At 37.1% G+C, this 17,938-nt stretch overlaps 1 protein-coding gene across 1 annotated transcript; it reads right to left on the bottom strand.

Moving 5' to 3' along the window:
* Positions 1–3,645: 3,645 nt before the first annotated feature.
* On the bottom strand, positions 3,646–13,960 carry LOC103597178 (alcohol dehydrogenase 1-like). Its single transcript, XM_008580981.1, has 10 exons — positions 13,951–13,960; positions 13,455–13,579; positions 12,497–12,598; positions 10,013–10,151; positions 8,129–8,216; positions 7,765–7,945; positions 7,306–7,566; positions 6,012–6,147; positions 5,087–5,225; positions 3,646–3,851 (listed from the first exon to the last, which is right to left on the bottom strand). The coding sequence occupies exons 1-10, from the start codon at positions 13,958–13,960 to the stop codon at positions 3,827–3,829; spliced, it is 1,206 nt and encodes a 401-aa protein (XP_008579203.1). The 3' UTR covers positions 3,646–3,826.
* Between the last annotated feature and the right edge of the window lie 3,978 nt (positions 13,961–17,938).

Raw genomic sequence — 17,938 nt, 5'->3', positions numbered from 1 at the left:
TCTGTTTGCAAAGTAACTAAATGTCTTCGAGTTATTCTTTGACAGTTTATATCTGGAGGATCCACAGAGGTGTTGCCCACCTTGATCTACCATAGAGGATATCATAACTGAACAGGGAAAAGATTTCTGTAATACTCCTAAGCACGATATATTTAAAAGCAGTTCAATGTGTTCTCACAAATCAACATGATCTACTAGTCAGAGATAGCCACTTTAAGATTTGGCACAAAGACCCCCACATTCATTCATTCATTCGTTCGTTCGTTCGTTTATTTATACATACCAAAACAAGATCATAACACACATGTCCTTTTGAAGACTGCCTTATTTATCCCAATTTGTTTTTAAACTTAACAATATATTGTAATTATCTTATATCAACAAAGGGAAGACTATTTCATCATTTAAATAAACTGGGTGGCACAATGTTATATAAATAAATCATTATTTAATCAATCACAACTGCTGGAAATTTAGGTTGTTTCTTTTTTTTTTCTATTATAAACCATGTTTATATGACTATCCTTGTACAAACACGTATGAGAGGTCTTCAAAAAGATAAATAAATCATTATTTAATCAATCACAACTGCTGGAAATTTAGGTTGTTTCTTTTTTTTTCTATTATAAACCATGTTTATATGACTATCCTTGTACAAACACGTATGAGAGGTCTTCAAAAAGTTCGTGGAAAGATTCATATTATCTTTCAATTTCAATTTTCCGTGAACTTATTGAAATACCCTCGTATACAAGGTTCTTCAAGATTTGCCTACTTCTTCTCTCTCTGGTCTCATCCATTGCCACTTCCAAATTTGTTCTCTACATGCATATCACAATGAACTTCAGTTCCTTCTGTATACCATACATTCTCCTGCAGCTGGGCATTTGCAAATGTTATTCCATCTCCATAGAATACTCTTCCTGACCACTCATTGCCAGGTTAATTCCTACTCCACTGAGATAATTTCCCCTGGAAAATTTCCTGGACTCCTTAAGACTAGGTCATAGTGTAACTACATGCTCAGTAGTACACTGACCTACCCAGGCTGTATTGTAACTGAATGTTTAACTGAAAGTCTTCCCTTCTTGCCTGTACTTCCATGAGAGTTGAGGGTGGGGAGCACAGTGTTTCGTTTATTGCTAATGCCCCCCCACACACACCTAGAGCCATGTATAGCATATATAATGTTCTTGAAAATAAGTATTGAACTGAAAGGAAACATCCATTTCTTTAGTTGTGTGCTTAAGATAAAATGCCAGAAGAAAAATCACTGGCTTAGGGAACACTAAAGACGTCTGATACATTGTGCCAAATTGCCTCCAAATAGAAATGCAGTTGCTCCTGTTTCTCTACATCCTGGCATGTACTGTTACTCATTTTATGTTTTGCCAACCTGATATGCAAAATTATTACCTCAATAAGTATTTCTTATTTGGCAAATTACCTATTAATGACTTTTACTCAATTTTCTATTGGAGTATTTATCACACTTCTATTAATTTGTAAGTAATATTTACATATTAGATATTTATACATTACTATTTCTTACAGAAGATATTATATATTTGTCACGTATGTCACAAAATTTTCCTCCACTGTTTCATGGATCTTTTGCTTTGTTATAATCTTTTTCTCCAGATCAAAGTTTTAATTTTTCAGTAAGCAAATATTTAAGCTTTTTTTTCATGCTTTCTATCTTTGGTGTCAAGCTGAGAAAGGCCTCTTCCACTCTCATGTTGTAAGAAAAAATTCATGTTTACGTTAATTTAATATTTTTATCATTTAATTTTTCCATTTAAATTTTTAATATGTCTGGAGTTTTATTTTGAGTGCAGTGAATATAAGAAATCTTACTTAATCCCCCCTTCTCACTAAATTTAGCCAGTTGTTGTCCCAAGCAAAGAATGTGAGTACCGCCATGCACTGTGTAATGATGACTTCGTTTCAGTCAGTAGTGGACCGTGTATACGATGGTGATCCCATAGGATTATAATGGCTATGCCATATAACCTAGGTGTGTAGTAGGTGATACCATCCAAGTTTGTGTAAGTACATTCTGTGATGTTCACACAATGATGAAATCCCCTGATGATGCATTTCTCAGGACATACGCCCATTGCTAAGTGATGCATAAATTGTATTTTTTGAGTACTCAATCCCTCTTGGACAGATTTTGTGGTCTGTGCATTACTGGATAATTTGGGGACTGTAGGGTCAACCTGATGTCTCTCTATTCATGCCGAGGGACGTGAGGACCTCAGTGAGGGCCAAGAAAATCCTTCCATCTAGGGGCTTTCTGCTTTGGCCCTGCTGCATGCTTCATGTTTTTTGCTTCCCAAGCTTCTCTACAAGTGTGGAGGTCCTCCACCTTGGGAAACTGTCCTCAGTGGCTGGACATTTTCAACCCCAAACTTCTGAAAAAGATGCGACTGTGCTCTGAGCTCTTTTCTTTTTCTATTCATGTTTAATTAAGAATATATTCTACTACCATTTTATTTTCTTTCCTTTCTCATGCCTTTAGGTTGTTTTTATACTTTATTTGAAATAGTTATTTTATTTTTTTGAAGCTCAATTCCTTGTAGTCTTACTTGTCTTTTTATTCTTTAAAAAGTTTTAATTTTACATTTAATTTTAATTTTTGTTTTTTAGTTTAAAATAATCTTTGCCTCATCTTTTTCCTCTATTTAAATTCTATATATTTTATTCTCTACACTTTTGGAGTGTTTTTTCTGTTTTATTTCTACACTATACACCCAATTTCCAGTCTTCAAAATCATCATACAATATTACTCTCATTTTCCCCATTTTGCGAGGTGAAAATTGATATTCAGAGAGGGAAGGGTTTGTTAAGGTGACAGAGCTATTTTGGCACAATAATATTTAAAATATTCACCTTTTTTTGTTGTCTTTATGTATTCTCTTTGATACTTGGACATTTCCGCATTAAGTCAACTAGACAATTCTGGGCTCAAGTCTCAGGAAGGGATATTGCAATTGAAACAGGGTAGTAAAAGAAATTTTCCTCTTGGATTTTGTGTTTCCAAAGCTGAAGTATTAAAGAGAGTGGAAATGACTCAAAGAAGAGGAAAAAGCAGGATAAGAAGAGTCAACTCTTTCTTCCTCATTTCCCGATCTCCCAATCCCAAAAGAGGAAATGAATATACCAGTTTGGTAAAGAGAAAAGGCTTGAAAGGAAGAGATGAGGTTGTAAATGTGGATAGTTCCCTCTCAGAGGATCCCATATCTTCTCCTAAGTGTGGAGGTAGCAAGATTTCCCAAACGTGCATGTGTGTTTGAAAGTAGATGGGGACCATCCTTCGCCACTTCATGGGTAGAGGCATAGGATGGAGCAAAGACTCCAGGATAGAAAATGGCTTACTGTGTCCTGATTTATGATACCCCAGCATGTTGCAGAAGCAGCAGAATCATCACGTCAACCCTAGAGTGGCATAGAGTGGCATGAAAGATGCAGGAAAATCTGCCAGATATGAAGGTACCTTGAGCACGGGAACAAAGGGTAACTCAGAGGCAACTTCCATGGACTGATGACAGAGATCAGTTGGGTTGATGGACATATCAGCATTATCACCAATTAAGTCCCATCATTTCCCTTTTTAAAGTCACAGAATGTGTGATATGACATTAGCTCTCAGAACTTATTTTATTATAATGGCATTCAAGAGGCACATTTTTTTTTGCACAGCCACACTACATTTCCATTTTTGATGCTTCTCTTTCCTGTGTACTGGAATAATCAGGGAGGTGGAACAGGACAGGAAGGGAGTCTCCAAGGACATCTTCACAACTTTTGTCGCCTGGGATCTCAGAATAGCAGAACACAGCGGATGCTGAAACATACGAGTGCAATAATGAAATAACTGAATTGCCTGGGAAATCGTGATTTCAGCAAAATGATTATACACCATATCATGGGAAACTACCTCATTGCCTACCTTTTCCCATCCCTACCTCCATCTTCATCCTAATTCACCTATGTGAAATATCACCATCTGACTAGGGTCTGGATTAGGATTCAACATTAGCCCTGAAAGGAAGGCCCCTGCTTTGAGCACGTTTCCCTCTGGATACATGACCACAATCACATCCCCAGCCTCTGCTGCAGCTTCTGATCAGCTTCCTTCAGCCTAGAATCTTGTCCCATGTCTGGAAGGGGAAGAAAAAAAGGGGTTCCCCTGGTTCTTTCCTTTTACAGTGTGCCCATTGCCTCCTGTATCCCCTCTCCCATCTTTGATAATCTGTTTCTAAAATTTCACACAATTTTTCTCGGATCTTCATTCCTGATTTAAATGGGCTGATATGATAGGTTTAAACCAAGAAGAACTAGCAGGATTAAAATTTAGGAACTAGATTAAAAAGTTAAAGATCTAGATTTTTAAAATCACTAAACAAGCAAAGGATGTAGGTAGACTTGGGGAAGAGAATATAAAAGGGAGACTTGCTTAGAATCAGATTGAGAAAACCAAGCGTCCATCACAGTTGTGATTACTAGTTTACTGCTGCTTGCTTGTTCTCTACTATCTCCAGCACTCATGACAGTCCTCGCAAAGAGTACATCAACAATAAATGTGTTGAATAAATACATGAATAAATTAGCACTTATTTTCCATCCCCAAAGGTGTGCTAGCAGAAGCAGATTGACTATCATCAGAAATGATGCAGAAAGGATTTGCACCCTGGGTGGGCATCTAAACCTTTATTCTGAGATTCCTTGCAAGGTTTTTTTGACTCCAGAAATGTCACCTCATTTTTTTAGTTCATTTCTTTAACCAGAGAAATAATACATAATTGATCAATGTGGGATAGAGTCGTTCTTAGTGTTATACTGAATTCTTGAACATCTCTCTGAAATAAGTTGATGTAGGTGATTTCCAAAGAGGGGCCTGCAGTGAAACCTTGTCTTATCCTGGTGACAGTATGAAATAGAGTTAAGTGTGTGAAAGATATCAAAGGTCCAAGTAACCATCTCTTTCCCAGAAAAGAGAAACACCAGTGGGAAATATTTGAAGAGTCCTCTTCTCTGTGAGTTATTGGCACACAGAAGATCATCAAACAAAACACTCACACTTTTCCAGCATGGTACAACTCAAAGGCTTCGTGGATTTGTTCAAAAGGCAGCTGATGGGTTATTAATGGATCGACATTAACCTTATGTTGCAGATAAGCAGTCACTATTTGGGGAATACAGTCTCTGGTTTTATATTCTGCAAAACAAAAAGGCTATAGTAATAAGATGTGAGAAATTCCAAGCCAACCATAAGAAAAAATAAATCAAGTAAGTCATGCGATGGGGAAGGTACTTCTCTGAAAACTTGCCACTGAACATGGAAGAGAAGTTACTTGTACCTCAGAAGCTGTTGCTAAATGTGGCTGCTATAGATATGATATCTTGAAATCCTTTGGAGAAATATTGGGCCAACATTTATGTTACTGAGTTGAAAAATGACCCTTTTAAACTAGCTGTCTCCAACCCACCTCCTGGGATTACCATTGCACACACTTTTCTACCTTCTTGATTCATGAAACTCACCACCAGATGAATGGGTGGATATGGGAGAGTTAATTCACTAAAGCTGTTAGTCAGTATTGCTTAGAAATAAGGTCTCCTCTGGGAAGACAAAAACCAGTGCCAAAATACCAAATAAGTGCATGTAAATAAAAGGCATTGCTGTTAATATAGCACAACAAGCATTGAATCCTCCTGTGTAGAACCAAAGTTATCTGAATTATTCCAGTCTCCGGGAAAACCCCCCAATTTTTTTTTTTTACAGGAGATTAAAATTTTATTTGAACTGAAACCCCCCTATTTAGTTAATTTAATTAAAATTGATTTGCAAAATACGCCAACCCATTAGAGAAGGAGTCTTTGGAAAGTTTTACCATTATATCTCTGTTTCCCCAAGGAGAGAAACTTTGGCTTTCATGTTTCTGCAAAGCTGAAAGGGATCTCACAAGAGCAACTGACTGGGCCCTACTATTGACATACCTACCTCCTAAACAGACGCCCTTCATTATCCTCCCAGTGATAATTGTTGTTGCATCAAGGGGAAGCTTCGAATTTGGTGGAGCCACCCCGATGATCAGACAGACACCGTAGCTCAGGTGGCAGGAGTCCCAAGCAGCTATCTAATAATGATAATAATGACCATAAGCTTAATGAACCTCCTCTTGGGCAGATGCTACTTCAAAGTCAGCCTCAACATGGCGAATGATGGGAATCTCATTAGAGAACTAGTAGAGTTTAGTGGTAAAAACCAGAGACTACTTGTGTATTCTTAGGCAAGTTACTTAACCTCTCTATGCCTCAGTTTCCTCATTAGCCAAAACAAGAATAAAGCTACCTACTTGGCAGGGTTGTTATGAGGATAAATGATTTATCATTCTTAAAACACTTGGACACTATCTGGCACACAGTAAGTAGTGTATTAAATAAAATTACCCACTGCATCAAAGGCTATATTACTGTATTCTTTGCTAGATCTTTTCACTTGCTACACTTCTCTGCCCAACTCATTTCTATTCAAACAAGAGAAAACAAATATATGTGTGTGTGTGTGTGTGTGTGTGTGTGTGTTGCTTCATGCCCAACTCATTTCTATTCAAACAAGAGAAAACAAATATATGTGTGTGTGTGTGTGTGTGTTGCTTCATTTTTTTTTTTTTTTTTTTGCTAATTCAGTTTTCTGAGGATGTACAGCACACATCTTCACATCTATTTTATTTCCTTTTCTGGTTCATAACTGTTTTCTTTCCCTTTTCCTCCATTTCACTTTATTTGCCTCTTTCTTATCATCTTCATCACTACCTCTGCTTCCTTCATTCTTTGACCAAGTACAGTAGGTACACACTCTCTTCTCTAAATTGCAAGATCCAGGAGGATGGTGCCTATTTTATTTACCTTTGTATCCCTAGAGCTTAACACACTTACACATAGTAGTTTGACAAGCAATTTTCCAAATGAATGAAAGGTCCTTTTAGAAGACAGATGTAAATATCATATGTGTATTCATACCTAAGTATAAAATACATAGATATAAAGAAAAAGCCAGGAACAGAGAAAAGGGAATACTGGTATTTTAGCGTTTTGCATGTTTAATCTTTATGTACTAAGTGACATATCTCTAAGTGTATATTGCTTTTATTTTCAAAATGGAAAAGTTTTCAAAATGTTTTAGAGTGAATTTACATTCTATTTTTAGATTTGGGGTCCACAGATCTAAAATATATTTCCAGGAGACTTCTATGAGGCTATGTAAAATATATTTACATGTTAAGACCACATACCATGGTTTCAGTGAGTCCAATGGCCTCAAAGGCAAAGTCAACACCAACGCCTGTCATTTCCCTCACCACCTGCTGGACAGGCTTCTTGAGTTTCTGAGGGTTGAGACAATCAGTGACACCTAAGGCTTTTGCCCGAGGAAACTTCTCCTCATTGATGTCAACTCCAATGATCCTAGAAGCACCAGAGGCTTTGCAGCCCATGACAATGGCTGAGCCAATTCCTCCAAGTCCAAAGACCACACAGATGGAACCAGGGGTGACCTACAGATTCATAAGGCATACTTGGATTACAAACCAAAGCTGGGCACATGTGTAATTAAGAAAATAAACAAAAAGGTAAAAATAACCATTGAGCCTTTTGGAACACCAGTTGAACCATTTGGATGGATTTGGCTTAGTTTTGATGTTTTTCCAGGCAAATCACTGTGACATATGCTAACAATCAAGTAACTACCTCACCTTGGCTGAATGAACAGCAGCCCCATAGCCTGTAGGCATTGCACAGCTCATGAGACAAACTTTATCCATAGGAGAAGCATCATCAATTTTTGCCACTGCAATCTCAGGCACAATGGTATATTCAGTGAATGTACTTGTGCGGAAAGAGTGATAAATCTTCTTTCCTTTGCAGGTAAATCTGCTGGTCCCATCCATCATTAATCCAGAAGAAGGCAGAATACTGTTGTGCAGTGACATGAACACAGGCACAGGTACCAGCCAAGATACATGGATTTGCAAAGAGAGAAATGAGCATCTTTAGCTACAGTTAATGCTTGTACAATATAAGCAATTTAATAAAAGAATGAGAGACAAATCTACTTACTCTTGCTTCTCACAGAAGTTGCCTTTGGGGTGTAAGCAGGAACTACATTCTCTACACTGTGGAATAATGAGTGTAAGGACTTTATCTCCTATGTAGAAAAAAAGTGATAAGATCAATAATTTGAAAATATTATTGGAATAAAAATAAAAATAGTATGTTTACAAATATAATTTACAATATAATACTCATAGCTATTTCAAAAGAGAAACCATTTCGCCTGGTTTCAGAAATCCCATTATTCTTTAGAGTAAATGGGAATTTGGGGATATTCCTTGCTGGATAGATAGTTGTAGGTCTGCTTCTCCCTACTCTGGAAATAGAATATCCAGAAATCAATCTTAGAGATAAGTCATCCAGTTTAACCCTTCTGTGTTTCATTTGAAGGATTTAGTGTCAAAGCAGTTGCCACTTGCCCACCTAGATAATGGCAGAGCTCTTTCCATTGAGTCCCCTGCCCCACTATGACATACTGAAACATAGCAGGCTTTTGACATGTTTTCTTTAGTGGGGTTAAGTCCTAAGATGTGGTAACTCCAGAGAATCAAAGGAATAACTCTTCCTTTGGAGAGAGAGGCTGTTTCTGCAGCACTTAGTACAGAGGGTGTTTTTTTAGGCTGCAGAGCTATGGAGAGAATGTTGATTATGTTTGGATCCTATCAGTAGCTAGCCCTCCTGGGCACTAGAGTGACAGCCTGAGTGGGGTCTGGGAAGAAAATTAACACAGTCCTCACAGACTTATGAGGACCTGGTAAGAGGTCTACAACATTGTCTCGATATCGGTTCTTACAAATTTTTATAATACAGAAATGACTCCCTTTTGGCTTCTTGCAGAGATTGGACGGCATTAAAAATTCTCTTGTATGTTTAGATAAGGCACACCTTACTTTCATTGGCCCTAAAATATTCCAAAGGAAATGGATCTCAGATTTGGGAAAGGTTCTGCTCTCTTGTCTGTCCTTTACCTTCAAATGCTCGTCATCATTTCTCACAAAACTTCCACTAGAATTTTTCTAGCTAAAGAGGAAATAGAGTATTTATGTCTCCTATTTGCATTATGTTCTTGGAGATGTAGACCATGCCTTTTTACTTTTTTCCCTCCTACTATGCCTGGTAGACACTCCATAATTTCTTGCTAGATGAATACACTGATGATGGCTTCATGAATGTCCTGACTAGGCACTTTCTTAAATTTCTTTATGTAGCTGGCTCCCAACTGTGGAGTTCCCATATTATCTTAATCTGAGTGATTGCTCTTATTCACTCTGATCATTTCAGACATGCTAAAAACAGCAATGTTAAGATTCATTTTGATAAGCCTGGGAAGAGCATATAATTGCTTTCTATTGATTCTTCAAAATGTCACTATCATCCTGTCAACTAAATTTCAAGCTCTACATTCTAGTTGATTAGAACAGCCATTCATTTGTCAGACATTCAATGTATTCCAACACTGTGCTAATGCATTTCAACACTTACCGTGCTAAGCATTCTGGGGGACAAGAATCTATAGTATAAGAGCAGTCCCTATCCCTACAGAACTTTCAATTTATTTAGAAGTGCCCTGATTCTATCTCAACCTTTACTGAGCTGTGGATATATAGATTTGGCTCAGCCACTATCCCACTGGATTGCCAGAGATGACAGCAGACAGAGATCATAGTGATGTGACTTTTGGAATCACTGGATGCATGTGATATCATGATATGTCTTTGGTTAGAAGAATCTAGAGCCAAACCCATGATATATGATTAGTCAGAATAATCCAGAGCAAACTAATTTATGTTTTTTCATAAATATGTTAGAGCATTTTAAGTTCCTTCTCTGTGCAGGAGGAGTTCTCTGGCATGCTGTTGGGGGGAAGGGTTTTGCTGCCCCACTTCCTACCTGGTTTCACGGAGTTCACTCCATCACCTATACTCTCCACAATCCCGGCTCCTTCATGGCCTGGGATTAAAGGAAACTTCACTGGGATTATTCCTTTCAAGACATGATCATCAGAACCACAGATCCCTGAAGATGTCATCTGTATGAGAATTGAGTGACATAGGGTCAATTGGTTCTGGGATTTTTCTCTTATTTTTATTTGAGACTAAATATTAACATTTTTTCCCCCACATAAATCATCTCATATTATCTCTATAATAACACTCAGAAGAACACAGGGCAGGCCTTATCATCTCCAACTTAGAGATGAGGAAAGGGACATTCAAAGACTTAAGATGACTTACACAAAGCACATGGCTCATACTCAGACCTGGTAATAAATTTAAGCTTTTGAAATCCAGTCTGTATATCCTGTCATCAGAGTTTTAAAATATGAGGGACAGTCTCATACAATGAAAGGTTTCTTTAAACCAAATATCAATAGTACCACCATTAAGAAACATATAATTTTAGGCCCAATATTATGGAATGTTTCTCCAGTGCTTTGGGAAAACAGATTTTCAAAATTTTAAATTTTGAAGCACTGAAAACATTCTTTAAGGTAATAATGAAAAATGAACTTAAGTTAAGTAAGCTAATCGTTGCAAAATTTAACTGATGTTCAGAAATTTGAAAACTTCTTAATTAATGGCCTAAGTTTTCTTAACTGTGGGTAAGCCCAACCCAATTACTTCCATTCATAAAAATGAAACATTTCATGTACCATAGCCCATATATCACTGCTCAGCTTGGAATACTGACAGAGATGCATATTGACTAGTTTTTCAGTATGTGAACTTGGGAGAGGCAGCATTTTATAGCTGGAACACTGGGAACACCTATGGTATGATTGTAGCAAACGGGTGAGAAGATATGCTCATGAGAAATATGCTGTGCTTTTGGCTCTCACAGTGTTAAAACGGCTTCGAGATGCTCTCAAAGAGTACAGAGTTATCTTAGGTATGCAGCAGGCTGGCATCTCCTTATCAGTTTTGTTCTGCATATCAGATAAGAATTATTATCTATGGGAAGTTGTTCACCGCATAAGCTGGGGGTGGGATCGTCTGTGCTGAGGGGCAGATCCAGTTCTTAACTTTGATTTTATCCAGGGTTCAGGGTGATATTGCTCAGTTTCTGCTGGGCAGTCTTCACCCTGGTGGGCTTTTCTGGATTTATTATTTCGGAGGCAGCCTTTGTAGTTAAGGGGTGTATCATTCCAAGAGCAGAGAATGGTGGCTAATGAACTAGGAAACATTTCAGTGGATGGTGAACCAGCACACAACAAGCACTAACTAACTGCTGTTTGGGTGAATGATAAATAGAAGAATACGGCGTTTGAAGAGCAGTCAGTTAAAATGAATTATTGAACTCCCTCCTTTGTGTACGTTCTCACCTCTCTTCACTCTGTTGTTTGCCTCCCCTCACTGGTGGGAGGAAGTCCTCCGCACAGCGCCGGGCACTGGCAATTCACTGAGTGTGAGCTCCCCTATTCTCCTGTTTTGTCTTTCATTCCCTTCTGTCTTTTTCTATCCCCCGCTTCTGTTCCTCCATCCTTATTCTTCCTGTTATCTTCTCAATCCCTATAATCAGTTTTCTCTGTTACTCTTGTAACCATTTCCTTATACCTTCTACCTTGATTAGATATGCTATGAACTAGAAGGATATGGCTTTTCATATTTGTTGTATTCATTGAATCACGTGTTAAATTTCCTGTACTTAATTAAAAAGATAGGTGAATTTAATGTGTAATGAGATTCTAATCAATAATATTTCTAATCTTGGATATTTAACAATTTTGTAAAATTTGAGATACACTGATGGAGAGTTTGATTTGAGAGTGACAAGAGGCCTTCGATGGGTCTATGTTTTTTCATTTCTGTTCTAAGCTCTATTCAATAATTGTTAATTCTTTCAAATCATGGGATCCTTGCTGTCTACTCCTGGAAATTGAAATGTACCACACGGTACACTTTTTTAGACAAGTTTTCTGAGACTCTTAAAATGCGTGAGCACAAAACAATAGAGTGGGGTAATTGATCTGTTAGTCACTGAATATGCATTTGAGTACCAACTTTGTATCATAGAAGTATGGGGAAATGCATTCTCTGGCCCTTCAAAAATAAGAAAAGTTTAACACTTAAAAAGTCTTCTAGGTCACACTGTAAAATATATAAGCTTCTGATATTATATAATTTAAGTAAGAATCCTAATAATTACAAAAAAAATTGGTGGTGAGTGAGTTACCAGTATCTTACAGTTATTAAGAATATTTCAAACATTCATTAACTTTATTCAATTGCCTTAGTTTTAAATTTTCTGCTTTTACTAAACAAAGTGGATAGACTAAAAATGCAAATGAAATATAGAACTCATTTGCATGTCTTTCTATATATTTTTAATAAAACAGAATTTCCTTTTATTTGCTTTCAAAGGTCTTAAATTTACCTTAATACGAACTTCCCCAGCCTTTGGGGGCTCAACTTGCACTTCTTCAATTGACAGAGGAGAATTTGTTGCCCAGGCAATGGCTGCCCTGCATGTGATTGTCTGCAGACACAAGAAAAATAAAATGATGTCATTTGGTGATAATATTTAACTTTTTTTCTGGTTATACTAATGACTATAACTTATTATAATATGTAAAAAAGCAAAAGTCATAAAGAAAAAGAAAAAAGATTACTCATAAGTTCAGAAACAAGTTCCTTAAATTTGGGTATATTTCCTTCCATTGTTTTAAAATAATTTTTATATAGTTGAGATCATATTGTATAAGCAACTTTTTATTCTGCTTTTTTACTAACAGCCATCGTTTATTGAATTGTTGCCATTTACTTGTTCATAAGAATTTTTTCATGACTTTGAATATGTCCTAATTTGCTTAATCAGTAATTACCTAGACATGGAATTATTTCCATTGCTTTGACTATTATAAAGCACACGTTATAATATAAATCAAAATTATACAGTATACTTTATTGGTAATTTTCACTTGCTTCGTTTCCTTAAGCGGGAGTTATTTCAGAAACGACGTTATTAGTGCTAAATTGATTTCCAAATCTCTGTATAAAAAGTATGACTCATTTGGCATACTCCCTAGAAGTGTGATAAAATGTCTAGACCATCACATATTCCATCCTCATTAGCACTGACTGTAGTCATTAAACACAAAATATCTGATAGGCAGGAAAAGGTCACTGTTTCTTTTCATTTGTATTTCTTTCAATGCTAGTCATGTTGAATATTTGCTACATTTATGTTCGTCATCTGTGTTTTCCTCTTCTGTGGAAAGTTTGGTCATATGTTTCACGAAAGTATATACTGGTATCTCAGTGTTTTTCTTATTAACATTTTTGAGTTCTTTACATATTCAAAGAGTGACCTGTTGTTTCCCAGCTTGTCATACATGGTTTTCCCCTTCTGACTTTTGACCTTTAATTTTGTATGAGCGGTTTCTGGCATGACGGCTGACTAGAGGTGGCCAGCCCTCAGCTCTAATGCAAAGGTCTAAAGCAACAAGTAGATAGTCACCTGTAGAATAGAATGTGTAGGAGAAATGATTTTTGAAAAATTCCAGCAAAGTAGTGAGGAAAACCCTCCAAAATCTGGAAACTTGAGACAGCAGTGTGGAAATACAGGGGAAGCATCTGACTAAGACTGGCGCAGAGACCGGAAAGACCCTGCTCTGTTGGGACAAGAGGAGAAGTGCACGCTGAGTCTCCCCACCCCCTTTGACCCTAGGCAGCTGCTGAACATTGCCATTTTGGGATAGGAACCAGGACATGGAGACCCTCCCAATTCTGGTGAGCCTATCAGAGCTTCCCACCCCGCCAGAGAGGGTGCAGGGAATGAGCCAGCACCTCCTGGGTACACACAGTCCCACAAATCTCTGAGAAACTTACCTAGATCCATGCCCACCTTCCCCCGGGAGCATAGAGACTCGCCTGACTCAGCAAGCCTGCCCAGCCCAGAGGGTGCCGGGAGCAAGCCGACTCCTCCCGGGTGTACACAGTCTCACGATTCTGGTAAACTTGTCTAGATCCACATACTCTGGTGAGGAAGCTCCAGGGTGCCCACCGACCTCACCCAGGGACTCAGATAAGTGCCTCAGAGCTGCTCTCAGGGGTTAGCGATCCATTCAGTATCCCGGCAACTCCACCCATGTTAGTGGAGGATTAGCTCACTGCCACAACACCTACCTTAGAAGTTGATGCCTGAATGCTGACCCCAATGACCCCGTACGGGATTACTCCCCTCAGCTTTGAAAGCACAGAGCACGTCTGCACACCCCCAAGGTACTTGAGGCCCTACTCATAGCTGTAATGACCCTGCCCAGTGTCAACCACCCCAACAAGAAACCACCGAGGGCCCCACTGCATAGGCCATGAAGGCACATACAGACAGCTCCAGGACTGAATACAGTCAAAGAAGTCACATGAAGACTACACTACTGCACTCACCTGGAACCAAACCTAAAATGCCCAACCTGACTGTCAATATGGAACACTTCTACAGGTAAGAGTTCCTCCCTTCAAAAACTACTCCAAAAATTAGAAGAAGCAACTGTAAATCATATCAAGTATTTTTTCAGGTCACAACGGAATAAAGCTAGAAATCAATAACAAGCAAAACTTTGAAAACTATACAAATTAAACAACATGCTCCTGAGTGACTGATGGATTAAAAAGGAAATAAAGCAGGAAATCAAATAATTCCTTGAAACAAATGAGAATACAAGCATAACATATCAAAACCTCTGGAACACTGCAAAAACAGTAGTTAAGAGGGAAGATTACTGCAATAAACGCTTACATCAAAAAGTTTAAAAAATCCCAAATAAACAACCTAATGTTACACCTCAAAGAAGTAGAAAAGCAAAAACAATCACCCCCAAAATTAGTAGATGGAAAGAAATGTTAAAGATCAGAGCAGAACTAAATGAAATAGAGACCAACAAAACAAAACAAAACAAAACAAAAGATCGATGAAACAAAAAAGTTGGCTTTTTCAAAGATAAACAAAATTAACAAACCATTAGCTAGACTAACCAAGAAAAGAAAGAAGAAGACTCAAACAGCAAAAATGAGAAATGAAAAAGGAGACATTACAACTGACTCCACAGAAATACAAAGAATCATTATAAACTATTATACACGACTATATGGCAACAAACTTGAAAATCTAGAGGAAATAGATAAATTTCTGGACACATACAAACAACCAAGACTGAACCAAAAAGAAACTGAAAACCTGAACAGAGCGATAGATAACAAGCAATGAAATTGGATCAGTAACCAACAGTCTCCCAGCAAAGAAAAGCCCAGGACCAGAGGGCTTCACTGCTGAATTCTACCAAACCTTTAAAGAAGTTTTAACACCAATTCTTCTCAAACTATTTCAAAAACCAAAGCAGAGGGTATTCTCCCAACTTATTTTATGAGCCTAGCATCTTCCTGATACCCAAACCAAATAAAGACAACAAAAAAAGAGAACTACAGGCCAATATCCTTATACCTTGTATAAGGGAATCCTTATATACTGTGAGTGGGACTGTAAATTGGTGCAGCCATTTTGGAAAACGGTATGGGGGGTTCTCACACAACGACAGATAAAACTATCTTACGATCCTGCAATCCCACTATTGGGTATACACCTAAAGGAATGGAAAGCAGCATGTTGAAGGGATACCTGCACTCCCATGTTTATCACAGCTTTCTTTACAATAATCAATATATGGAACCAACCTAAATGTCTATTGACAGATGATTGGATAAAGAAAATGTAGTACACATTCACAATGGAATACTACTCAGCCATAAAAAAGAATAAAATTCTGCCATTTGTAGCAACATGGATGAGCTTGGAGAAAATTATGTTAAGTGAGATAAGTCAGAATGAGAAATACCACATACTGTCACTCATATGTGTGTGCTAAAAAAGAGAACAAAAGAAAACAAATAAATAAATAGTAATAATAAGTTGAACTGTTAAAAGGAGAGAGAAAAACTGTGGTTACTGAAGGTGGGAAAGGGGAGGGGTAAAGGGGAGAGTGAGAGGCTGGTTAATGGACCCAAATTTACAGCTAGAGATGGAAAGTCAGTCCTATGGTGTATAGTCAACCCAGGAATCTATAACTAACAATGATTTACTACATGTTATTAAAGGACTAGAAGAGAGGAGATTAACAGTGCACATTACAAAGAAATGATTAAGTCTCAAATGATGAATATGCTAATTACCAGAGGTAGATCATCACACACAGTATACATGCCCCATAACCATATACAATGAATAGATTTCAATAAAAATTTTTTTAAAAAACTATGAAATTTTACATGTGTATGTTTTGAAATTTTGGTTCATAAAAATATCTTGTCCTTTGCTATTTCTTCCATTTATATACTTTGAAAATTTTCTCCATATAAAGAATAAATATTTCTTATCCTCTCTTCTAGATATTTATAGTTTGATTTCTAAACATTTACCTCTTAAATTCTACTGAAAATTGTTTTGTTGTGTGACGTTAGAATCTAAATGAACTGTCCTGGCATGAACTAGTGACTAATGTTTTTTCTCTTTCTTCTTAAATTAACACCTTTGCTATAGGAAAAGTTCTTGTATTCACAAGTTTCTCCTTGGAGGCTGTTTATACTGTTCCATGTATCTTTCAGTCTATTACTGCAGCTGCACCTCAATGATTTGAATACTTTAACTTTTTGATATATCTTTATATCTGGTGATGCTAGTTCTCCTCATAGTTTTATGTGTGTTTCATTTGCAGGTACAATTACTGCACTAGTAATTGTAAGGTATATTGAACTTTGTAAATCTGTTGTGTCTTTAAGAAATTTAGATTCCAATGGAGGAGAAAATACATTCCTTGTAATATAGGAAAAAGGGACAAATGCCACATAATAAGTTCAAATAAAATGATACAGAAAGTACTACTTCTTTTTGAGGATAAAATAATTTGTCTTTTATCTACCAAGAGCATATAAAAAACATACTTTACAAAAAAATTTCATAATCTCAAAAGTAATACACACTCAATACAAAAAACTTAGAAAACTCAGAAAACGTAAAGGGGAAAAAGCTGGGAAAAATGGCACCCAGCTATTACCACTGTTAATATTTTAGGGTAAGCCCTTCCCATCAATATTCTATGCATGTGTATGTGTGTTTGTATGTTCATACTGAGCATGCTGTTTTATAGCCTGCTCTTCTGCTTAGCATTATAAATATTTTGCAGGTAATTTAAAAATGATCACTTAGGACTTTATAGGCTAATGTACTATAATTTATAAAATCAGTGTCCTAGTATTTGACATATATTGCTTTCAATGGTATACCCTTAAAAATAATGCTGCCATTAACCTGCTTATAAAAACATAATTTCAGATGCTCTTCACCTTATGATTGGGTTATGTTCAGATAAACCCATTGTAAGTTGAAAATATCTTAAGTTGAAAACGCATTTAATATACCTAACCTACTGAACATCATAGCTTAGCCTCATCTACCTTAAACATGCTCAGAACACTCACATTAGCCTACAGCTGGGCAAAATGATCGGGCAACACAGTTCACTGCAGAGTATTGGTTGTTCACCCTTGTGATTGCATGACTGACTGGGAGCCGTAGCTCACTGCTGCTGCCCAGCATTGTGAAAAAGTATTGTACTGCACATTACTAGCCTGCAAAAAGATCAAAATTCAAAACTTAAAGTAAGGTTTCTACTGAATGCATATTGCTTTTGTTCCATTGTAAAGTCAAACCACCATAAGCTGGGGACCAGTTATATTTTGTCAGAATAAATTCCTAGGTCAAATAATAGGCACATTTTAAAGATGATTGATAAAATATCATCAAATTATCACACAAGAAATTTCC

Source organism: Galeopterus variegatus, unplaced genomic scaffold (assembly GCF_000696425.1).
Source record: "Galeopterus variegatus unplaced genomic scaffold, G_variegatus-3.0.2 Scaffold2228, whole genome shotgun sequence".
Taxonomy (NCBI): domain Eukaryota; kingdom Metazoa; phylum Chordata; class Mammalia; order Dermoptera; family Cynocephalidae; genus Galeopterus; species Galeopterus variegatus.
The sequence above is the reverse complement of the archived record's forward strand: the minus strand, read 5'-3'. Positions and strand labels throughout refer to the sequence as shown.